Genomic DNA, 11,403 nt, shown 5'->3' on the forward strand with positions numbered 1-11,403 from the left:
GGTCAACTAAAACACACTCTGGGTTAATAAATAAGACCATGCTGCAGAAGGTAGGGAAAGTGACAGAGTTAAGGAAGAATAGCACCATAACATTAAATCTATGGTATGATAAAAAAAAAGTCTATCTTGGAGAAAGTCAGCTATATTATTGGATATGCTTTTGAAAATAATGCTCAGCCTCAACCGTTTTTCCTTTCTTTCAGCCTCTGCTGCTGTCATGCTGCGGGGAAGAGCACCATCACTACCTAGGTTCACACAATGCCTCAGATGCTGACTTGGAAGAGTAGGTCTTACGCAGGTGATTCTTAGTAATAATTTAAAATGAAGTGGAAAATCATAATGTATATTCTGATTGGCTTACTCAAGAAAGTCAGCACAATTCTTGGAGCAAATATCATTAGAAAGCAGCACCCTGCTTTTCTTAAAAAAGCAAAATAAAGCAGCTATGGGTTTGGTTAAGCCACTCTGCCACTCAGAACTGTCCCGACCTGTCCGGTCACCTCACCCCTCAACAGTCCACCAACCACCAAGGACTGTAGAACTGCTGTCAACAAACCTGTGCCTCTCCCATCGCCTAAAAGAACGAACATTTCATTCAGCATTATTGTGCCTCAAACTGTTTTCAAAGTATTTACATTAAGCTGAGTGCTGAAGTAAGCACCCATGCTAAAACAGCACTTCTAAGGAGAGAGCTGAAGAAAACACAAATTATACGTATTTAAAAAGAAACACGTTATGTTACTGTGAAAAATTATTACACAAATTAATATCAGCTGTAAAAATACTGTCTGATTCCAAGCCTGAAGATCTCATCAATCTTAAAATGGATCAAAAGTTCAGGATCAGCTGTGGCCCAGATCCAGAGTTCCCAGCATACAGTGATGAGCCTATCTTCCTCATTACCGTTGTGTCAAAATTCCATTTCCCATGCAACATACAGTGAGTGGTCAAGAGAAAAATATAACAATTACAGGTGAGACCAGAAAAAAATTACAGTAACACAAAGAAATGATGATAAGAAAAATACACCCATGCTAATGTTAATACAATAGCATAATAGTGTTACCATTCACACTGACACGGGTTATTATGTGTACACAGGCCAGTGTATAGCATACAAATTGGATGATCCATAAATTTCTTTAGTCAACATTTACAAGCCATTAAACAGCTGTCTGGAGATATCACAGATTTTATTACACATCAATAACTTTGAGGATAGATAAGCTAATCTAAAAACATAAAAAAATATATATGTATAATTATTTAGTAAATCAAACCAGTGATAAATTCTTTAGAAAATTGATGTTGAAATATTATTGATGTATTCCAGTGTCACAGCCGTCCACACACCCCAGCACTGTGACTCACCAGTCCCGGACCACTTAGCAGCTGCAGTACACCACCACAGCTCCTAAGTCTGTCACCATGGTAACCACAACTTTCAGTCTCAACCTCAGCATCCAACACACACCACCATTGCACCACCACAGTCCCAGTCCCAACAGCCACCACTTACCACCACAACCACCAATGCAGCCTTCTACCAACCCTCTACCCCACAGAAGTGCAATACAGGTCAGTGGGCATTGACTGGGTCTGAGCAAAGCATTAGGAGTGTAATAAAGGCTAAAATTAGCATAGTATACAAAGGTGCACCTCAATCTTTAGCTCAGGGAGATGGCAAGCGAACATCATAAATTGGGGAACAATCAAAGCCCAAATTTGTTGTGAATTTTGGCAGATCCTACTATGTGGAGAACTGGTAACATGTGTATAACAAAAGTATCAGAGTAGTAGTCCAGATATTGTAAGAAAAGTTGGAGCAGCCAGAGGACCAGGTGAGGAGATGCAATTAGAGCATTTGCTAGCCCAGGATAAAGTACACTAACATCAGATTGAAGTGGATGATGACGAGAAAGGCATTTGTTCTGCAGCAGACTTGAAATAACTGAAGATGATGATTCATAGAAATAATGAAATGATAATGCTAATAATAGTAAAAGGCCTCTCACTCTTAGAATCTCCGGGGAAATGTAGTCCGGGGTGCCGACGGCCACATTGCTCTGCACTGTGCCGTCCTCCTGCAGCCGCAGACACGAGCCAAAGTCAGCGAGACGGATGTGTCCATTGGCATCAAGCAGCACGTTGTCTGGCTTGATGTCTCGGTGAACATACTTCAGCAGGTGTATGGAGTCTGTGTGGGGGAGAGGTGATGTGTCAGGGTGGAGGGGTGATCTCTCTCTCTCTCTCTCTCTCTCTCTCTCTCTCTCTCTCTCTCTCTCTCTCTCTCTCTCTCTCTTTCTCTTTCTCTTTCTCTTTCTCTTTCTCTCTCTCTCTCTAATTCACTCGCTCACTGACTATTACACTTCCCAGCATTACCAAATTATAATTGTACTCAGCACATTGTATTATTGCAAAAAAAATCAATCATTAACAGTTTTAACAATAACTTTAACTGAATATTGTTGTTTGTGTGGGTACGACAGCTTTGGGTCTGAAACTGATAAATGCAATGTTCTGAGTATGATAAGTTGGCAACACTGACACTCACTCACACAATCACTCACTCACTTATTCATGCACTCACTCTCTCACTCTCACTCACACAATCTCTACTGCACTCACTCAAGCAATCATGCACGCACTCACTCACTCGCTCAAGCACTCACTGACACACACACACGCACACACACATACCAATGGCAAGAATCATTTCCGCAATGTAGAAGCGTGCCATGTCCTCTGGAAGTCTGTCCTCGAATTTGCTGAGCAGCGTGAGCAGGTCCCCGCCACAGTAGTAGTCCATCACCAGGTACTGACAGGGGGAAGAATGGTAAGCACAACGCACAGTAAATCCTAACATCCTCTTAACAAATATCACTTAACCCGGTAGCAGCGACGAGCCAAATTTGTGGCTTTAGCATGTACCAGCGACAGGCCAAATTTTTGCCATGATATAAACCCCCAAAAATAGATGATGCATAAACTGATCACAAATGCTTTGATATATATTATGAAATGGTTTGTGTGAGGGGTGATTTTTTTCTCATTTTTCTCGCTTGGAGGGACCATTAAGAAACATGATCCCTGCTGCTACCGGGCTAATTATGAAAATCCAACACTTCTACCTAACTCTGTCCCACATACCTGTTAATACAAATACAATGTTTAAAAATCTGACGTGTGTTTCCCCCCCGAGCCTTGGAAATCTTCACCACATACCAGATTGTTGTCATCCTGGAAGGCATAATGGAGATTCGTGATCCATCGGCGGTCACCAAACACCAGCACGTCCCTCTCCTCATGGAAGCAAGCCGTCTCCGCTCTGTGGGCATATCAGAGGCATTGGTGAGGCATCTGCTGCATTTTGGGGCGGAATTCTCACGACATTTTTGGCTCTCCCAGCAAATATTTCCAGTTCACAAAGGGTTCTCATTAGTTATCATAATGTTTCAGAATAGTTGTTTTTTCCCTTTCACAGTATGAGTAGTAATATTGACTAAGGGACGCTTTCACAGTCGTTTTGTTTGTTTTGATCGTTACCAATGGCTGTTATCGCTGCTATAGTATTTCCACGTAAAACTGGCCGATGGGGTAGTGGCGGCTGCGGGGTTAGCCAAGCCCCGCACCTTGCCACACACTCTCAACACCTCTCGCTTCCTCTGCAGCCGCCACTACCCCATAGGCCAGTTTCATGTGGAAAACTATAGCGTCGATCACCACCATTGGTAACAATCAAAACAAACGGAGTGACTGTGAAAGCGGCCCTTAAAACAAAACTATAACATATATAATGATATGAAGATTATAAATGCAATAATGCAGTGTGGGCTGTGAATGTTAAAACTGCAACTCAAAGTATCTCATCAAGCTATATATTAAATAGTAACAAAGCAAAATTGGGAACATTAGGTTATCTAGTTTTCATAAATTTCTTAGGATTTATAATTATCAAGCGTATCACTTGTTCATGTCATCCAACAGAGCCACAAATATAACTGCATTTTGATTATACGTTACACAGACTGCACCTCTACCCTCTTGTCCTTCCTCTCCTGAAACAGATCTTCACCCCATGGAGGTAGAATTGGTGGAGTCGACATCAGCCCAATTAAGTGAATCCACCCGAGCTGTCATTTTTACAGCCAGGTGTCAGGTGTGGTCAGGCCAGGCTCGCCCACCCCCATCTTTTGGCCGTAAATTCGTTGGCTTCACCTCAATGAATGGAATTAGCAGGCCGTGTCGACTCCACCAATTCTACCTCCATGCTTCACCGACTTCCATGCCTCATCCTTCTTCCTCACCTCAGGTTCACAATAAGCAATACTCCTCCTCAGCCTCACATCTCCTCAAGCACTCTTATACAGTCACCCTACCACTCTTTTCCTCCCTCCCTCTACTCCTCCTCCTCCTAATAAGTAGTGCCTGATGGTAAGGTAAAATCCTCACCTCTGCATCACGATAGGCAATACTCCTCAGCCTCACATCTCCTCAAGCACTCTTATACAGTCACCCTACCACTCTTTTCCTCCCTCCCGCTGCTCCTCCCCCTCCTAATAAGTAGTGCCTGATGGTAAGGTAAAAATAAATCTAGGGGAAAAAAATCCTCACCTCAGAATCACGATAGGCAATACTCCTCAGCCTCACATCTCCTCAAGCACTCTAAAGGGGTTATTACACTGGGCAAACTTTCCGTGGATCTTCAGTCAAACCACGATTTCCGCTTGCGTGGTTCTCCTATTTCCGTGGTTTTCTGAGTCCACGATCTTCCAAAGCTACGGTATATTTTACTGAAGGACGACGGTGTTACTCATCATCTTCATCAGCAGCAATAACAAGAAACAAATGAGAACCACGCTAGCGGAAATCGTGGTTTGACTGAAGATCCACGGAAAATTTGCCCAGTGTAAGAGCCCCTTGATACATTCACCCTACCACTCTTTTCCTCCCTCCCGCTGCCCCTCTCCCTCCTAACCCGTCCGCTGCGATTGGCACGGATTTCGCCTTCACTGGTAGCCCGGTAACATATGCTCCCAGGTCTTTCTCTGCCTCTGTGGTGGGTAGTGGCGTGTTTCCCATGTGGAATTGGTATGCTGGATATCCCCTCCCAAGATGCATGACCTCACATTTTTCTTCACTAAATGTAGGAAATACGCATCCAAGGGGCTAATAAGTAGTGCCTGCCCCCCCTCACCTCTTCAGCATCTCCCACTTGTTGAGTATCTTCATGGCGTAGACGCGGTCGGTGCCTTTGAGCTTCACCACGCACACCTCGCCGAAGGCCCCGCGCCCGATGACTTTGATCACCTCGAAGTCATCCCGCGACAGCCTGAGGGCCTTCACCCGCTGGACCACCGGCTTCACTGCAGGGGAAGAAAGAGCGAACGTTAATACTGCGTGTGGAGAAATGGGATGACTTTGGTATACAAATAAAGAGATACAGAGAGAGAGAGAGAGAGAGAGAGAGAGAGAGAGAGAGAGAGAGAGAGAGAGAGAGAGAGAGAGAGAGAGAGAGAGAGAGAGAGAGAGTAGTGTCATGTAGTTAATAGTCCCACTCTGACACATTTAGGATTAGGATCATCAATCATTATCTCCCAAATCCTGGCCCTTTCCCAAATCCCAATACCTTTCCCCATCCTAACCCTTATCCTAATCCTGTCCTGGCCCCTTGAATCCCCCCCGCATATCCCTCTCCGGGTCCCCTAAAAATGAATGAATGAAATGAAATCAAGAAACAGAAAAAAACATCAATACTGCGTGAAGATAAATGAGATAACTTGGGTAGACAGTTAAAATGAATAGGCTACAGTAAGCATATGAGCCATTGAAGACAAGTACAAGAAAACAGTGTCAACAATAAAAAGGAAAAAATTATATTATGAAAGGACAATAAAAAAATAAATGTAAAAAGTCAACACGTAAACCATTGAAGGAAAAAAATCATTATAAAAAGACAATTAAAAAAGGGAATTAAGAATGGGAATATAAGGAGAAGAAGAAGAAGGAGGAGGAGGAGGAAGTGATGATCGAGGAAGTGATGATCGAGGAGGAGGAGGAAGTGATGATCGAGGAGGAGGAGGAGGAGGAAACCGTAATAAACAGATTCTTTAACCTCATAAAATCAACACACACACACACACACACACACACACACAAGAGGCGAGCGGAAGAGGCGTGCCCTGCGGGGGAGGTCGTGAGGGCAGACAAACACAGCTTCCTTCATTCACCCTAAACTCAGAACCTAGACGATCAGGATATTCTCTCTCTCTCTCTCTCTCTCTCTCTCTCTCTCTCTCTCTCTCTCTCTCTCTCTCAGCGGTGTCAAATTATCGTACTCAGCGCATTGCATTTTCGTACTTTCTACCGGACAACTCTAGCAAAAAGAACGAAAACCATCACTATTTAACAGTTCCAACGATAACTTTAATTTTCTGTCGTTATTTGTGTGGTTAAGACAGTCTTGGAGCCTAAAAATGACAAATCCAATGTTCAGAGTACGACAATACTTGGCAACGCTGCTCGGAGTCTCCTTTCTCTCTCTCTCTCTCTTACGTAAAGGGGGACTGGGAAGGAGGGATCATGGAGGAAAGATGGAGGAAGAGAGCGCGCCAGGAGAGGAAGGATATGGAGTCTCCTTCTCTTCTTATGTAATGGAGGACTATACTTTTTTATAAGGTGGAGGAGTAGGAAAAGATATGAAGAGAGGAAGGAGGAAAGGAGAAGACGTAAGGAAGAAGGGTGGAGGGGGGAGGGAGGACATTGCAGAAGTGAGAGGTGAAGAAGAGGAAGAATATGAGTCAGAGAAAGAAAAGGAGAAGAAAAGAGAGGTTGAGGAAAAAAGAGGAGTTAGAGGAAGGGAAAAAAAAAAGCCGAAAAAAAGGAGTGAAAATAAGGACTCAGGGAGGAGGAGAAGGAGGAGGAAAATGAAGGAGAGGAAAGAGGAGGGGAAAGGGGAGTGAAGGGGGATGCAAGGGAAGAAGAAGGAGGAGGGAGTAAGGAAGGAAAAGGGAAGGCCAGGTTAGGTAGAAGGTAAAGAGGGGTGGAAGGGGAGGCAATACAGGAAGGGGTGGAAGGAAAGGAAGGGGAGGAAAGGTGAAGGGGAAGGAAGGAAGAGGGGAGGAAGAGGAGGCGAGACAGGGAAAGAGGGAGGTGGAGCGAGGGAGGCAAAGGAAGGAGGTGGAGGTCTGGAAGGGAAGGAAGGGGAAGGAAGAGTAGGTGGAGGAGAGGTGGAGGGGAAGTCAAGGAAGGGGAAGTAAGGAGGAAGGTAGGAGGTGGAAGGGAAGGCAAGGGAACGAAGGAGAAGGAGGAGGAGGTAAACGAGAGGTGGAGGGGAAGGAGGAGGAGGTAAAGGAGAGGTGGAGAGGAAGGCAAGGAAGGGGAAGTAAGGAGGAAGGTAGGGAAGGCAAGGAGGTGGGAGGGAAGGCAAGGGAAGAAGGAGGAGGTAAGGAAAGAGGTGGAAGGAAGGCAAGGGAAGGAGAAGGTAAGAGGAGTGGGGTGGAGTGGAAGGCAAGGGAAGGGGAAGGTAGGAGGTGGAAGGAAGGAAGGCAAGGGAAGGAGAAGGTAAGGAGAGTGGGTTGAGTGGAAGGCAAGGGAAGATGAAGGTAGGAGGTGGAAGGAAAGGCAAGGGAAGAAGGAGGAGGTAAGGAAAGGAGGTGGAAGGGAAAGGCAAGGGAAGAAGGAGGAGGTAAGGAAAGGAGATGGAAGGAAGGCAAGGGAAGGTAAGGTAAGGAGAGTGGGTGGAGTGGAAGGCAAGGGAAGGAAGGCGACGAAAGGAAGAAGGAAGGGGGAGGAAGGGGACGCGGGGAGGGCAGACAGGGGGAGGGCGTCGTGGGAACCTGTCGCCGCGCCTCCCAGCAGGGGTTCCACGCGTCAGCTGGTGTGTGCACGTATGCAAACGACCCTCCACGACCATCCACAACGACCACCACAACGACACCACCACCACCACCAAAGCCTTGACTACCTACCTAAAGTCAATATCACCATCAGTTCTACTACTACTACTACTACTACTACTACTACTAAATGAACTCCCTACACCATTATCTCTTCTCCATTAATACGAATATCTCCCTACTACTACTACTACTACTACTACTACTACTACTACTACTACTACTACTACTACTACTACTACTACTACTACTATTTTTTTTTTTAACGGGCCTCCATCCATTAGAGTTGCCTTGTGAGCGGTATCTTTTATCATCCTTTCACTACTACCACTACTACTACTACTACCACTACTACTACTACTACTACTACTACTACAACTACTAGGAGAGAAGGGAGAATAGGAAGAATATGGAAGAGTTAGGAGAGAGTGAAGAGGAAGGAAAAGAGCAAACGAATGAAAAATAGATTAAACAGAGAAGGTGAAGAAGAGGAAAGAAAGTATAGAGAAGTTGAAGAAAGGAAATTGAGGTAAAAAGGTGATATCTACAACAAAACCAATACCTATCTACTACTACTACTACTACTACTACTACTACTACTACTACTACTACTACTACTACTACTATTACTACTACCATTATCATTCATCACTTTATTCCCTCCGTCACCACATCCTCTTCAAACGTATCATTTTACTCACCTGCAGACCCACTACCTATAATGAATCTCTCTCTCTCTCTCTCTCTCTCTCTCTCTCTCTCTCTCAACAGTAATTTAACAATCCTCGGAAACAAATTGAGCTGTCATCGATATTCCGAGAGAGAGAGAGAGAGAGAGAGAGAGAGAGAGAGAGAGAGAGAGAGAGAGAGAGAGAGAGAGAGAAATATTCATAACTTCAAACTAGTATACCCATTGAACTGCACACACACACACACACACACACACACACACACACACACACACACATACGGCGATACAGTATGATCGCGTCGTTGTTGTTGTTGTTGTTGTTGTTGTTGTGGTGGTGTTGGTGGTGGTGGTGGTGCAAGGTGGAACAAAAGGAAGATAAAAAAAGGTAATGTGTGGTATTAAGTCTTCTTTTTTTTTCTTTATTAAGCAAGTTTTGTCCCACGGTGGTCAGGCGCGAGTTACCTCCACCACCACCACCACTGCCTCCACCACCACCACCACCATCACCACCTGCACCACCACCGCCACCACCATCATCACCACTACTTCTGACTCTGCTATTCCCATACTTCCATCACCACTGTTACTTCCACTCAACCACCACCAAAATACCACCAACCACCACCTCCACCATTGCCTCCACCACCACCACCACTACTTATGGCTCTACTACCACCATACTATCATCACCACTATTACCTTCACCACCACACCACCACTATCACCCCAACCAACATCACAGCAGTCACCACCACCATCACCACCCTCACAACTGCAATGTCCACCTATCTACGTCTTTTATTTACTACCACCTCCACCATCATCATCACCACCATTACTTTACATCACAATCATCATCACTATCAGGAGAAGGAAGAATAGAAAAAAGAGAAGAAAGAAAACAAAGGAAAAGAATGAAAAAAATGTGGAAATGATAGAAAACAAAGGAAGAAAATAAAGAAAGAAAACAAATGAAAGAGTGAAAGAAGAAAATATGGAAGTAGAGAAAGAAAAAATAAAAACAAAGAGGAAGAAAGAAAAAAAAATAAAATAGAGAAAACCAGAACGAGAAAGAATTAAAAAAAAAAAAAAAGAGAACCAACCGGTCAGAACAAGCACCTACACACACACACACGCACACACGCGCACACACACAAAAAAAAAAAAACAGACATCAGGAGAGTGACTTGAAATAACGCACACGAGACAGAACTCCAGGAGGCAAAAAAAAAAAAAAAAAAAAAAAAAAAAAAAAATTGGATGAATGAACTGCAAGATAGCTACATGGCGGCACACACACACACACACACACACACACGCACACACACACGTCCATTCATCGCACAGGTAACGGTGTGTGAGTGACTGCAGGTGAAGACGATGACCACTCCTCCTCCTCCTCCTCCTCCTCCTTCTCCTTCTCCTCCTCCTTCCTCATTCATTCCCTTCGATTCCCTTCTCTCTTGCTGCTGCTACTCCTCCTCCTCCACCTCCTCCTCCTCCTCCTCCTTCCTCATTCATTCCCTTCGATTCCCTTCGCTCCTCCTCCTCCTCCTCCACCTCCTCCTTCCTCATTCATTCCCTTCGATTCCCTTCTCTCTTGCTGCTGCTGCTACTCCTCCTCCTCCACCTCCTCCTCCTCCTCCTTCCTCATTCATTCCTCCTCCTCCTCCTCCTCCTCCTCCTCCTCCTCCTCCTCTCCGTGATGCAAGACGGATCAACAACTTCACACACACACACACACACACACACACACACAAGTAGTAATAAGCATAGTGAATAAACTCATGTAACCTCTTCTTCTCTTTCCTCTTCCTCTTTACTCTTCTTCCTCCTCCTCCATCTCATTCCTCTTACCCCCTTCCTCTTCCCTCTCAACATCCACCCCTCTTCTTCGGCCCAATGCCCTTCATGTAACCTCTCCTTCTTTCTCCTCTTCCTCTTTCCTCTACTCTTAATTCTTCCTCCTCCTCCATCTCATTCCTCTTACCCCCTTCTTCCCTCTCAACATCCACCCCTCTTCTTCGGCCCAATGCCCTTCATGTAACCTCTCTTCTCTTTCCTCTTCCTCTTTACTCTTCTTCCTCCTCCTCCATCTCATTCCTCTTACCCCCTTCCTCTTCCCTCTCAACATCCATCCCTCCTCCTCGCCCCAGCTTCCGCAACGCACTATCGCAATCTCATTAAAGGAAAGTTCGCCAACGTATATCATAACAAACAGCGAAAGTGAGTGGATAATGGCATGGGGAGCGTGTCAACATGATCCAGGAATATAATAATGACGGACAGGGAAACGGGAAGTGGAGTGAGACCGGTTTGTGTGTGGGGGCGGGGGAGGAGTGGGAGGGGGGAGGGGGTTGTGTATGTGTGTGTGTGGGGGGGGGGGGAGGTTGTGTGGGGGGAGGGGTATGTGTGGCGGGGATGAAATGGGGTTGTGGGGGGGATGGGGTAGGGTTTGTAAGTGTGTGTGTGTGTGTGTGTGTGTGTGTGTGTTGCAGATCTATATATAGCAAAAATATAATAGAGAAAAACAATAAGAAAACAAATGAGTGAATAGATTAATGAATGAATGAACGAATGAAAAACTAAACCAATAATAAATAAATAAAGAAAGAAGAGAAAGAAAAATTCAAATTCAAAACAAGGGAACAAAAAACAATAAAAATAAACTAAACTAAACAGAAGGAAATAATGATAACGAAAAGAAAGTAATGAAAGAAAAGAAAAATTAGCAATGATATGGCGGAAGAGAAAAACAAGGAAAAAAAAAAAGTAATCTAAACTATACCCACGCAGCGACGTCTCTCTCTCTCT

The 11,403-nt window shown here is 44.7% G+C and overlaps 1 protein-coding gene across 10 annotated transcripts in view; it reads right to left on the bottom strand.

The window, feature by feature from the left end:
- The window catches only part of LOC126999840 (serine/threonine-protein kinase Genghis Khan-like), a 130,922-nt gene that overhangs the window by 26,304 nt on the left and 93,215 nt on the right, over positions 1-11,403 (bottom strand). For 9 of the 10 annotated variants that reach the window (XM_050862882.1, XM_050862879.1, XM_050862881.1 and 6 more), the window contains exons 3-7: positions 5,198-5,366; positions 3,226-3,328; positions 2,701-2,818; positions 2,016-2,197; positions 557-574 (exon numbers count right to left, since the gene is read on the bottom strand). In XM_050862882.1, the coding sequence (XP_050718839.1) occupies positions 557-574; positions 2,016-2,197; positions 2,701-2,818; positions 3,226-3,328; positions 5,198-5,366 (590 nt within the window). The remainder of the gene's footprint in view (positions 1-556; positions 575-2,015; positions 2,198-2,700; positions 2,819-3,225; positions 3,329-5,197; positions 5,367-11,403) is intronic. The other variant, XM_050862880.1, reaches the window with a different exon arrangement.

This window comes from Eriocheir sinensis, chromosome 17 (genome assembly GCF_024679095.1).
Source record: "Eriocheir sinensis breed Jianghai 21 chromosome 17, ASM2467909v1, whole genome shotgun sequence".
NCBI lineage: Eukaryota > Metazoa > Arthropoda > Malacostraca > Decapoda > Varunidae > Eriocheir > Eriocheir sinensis.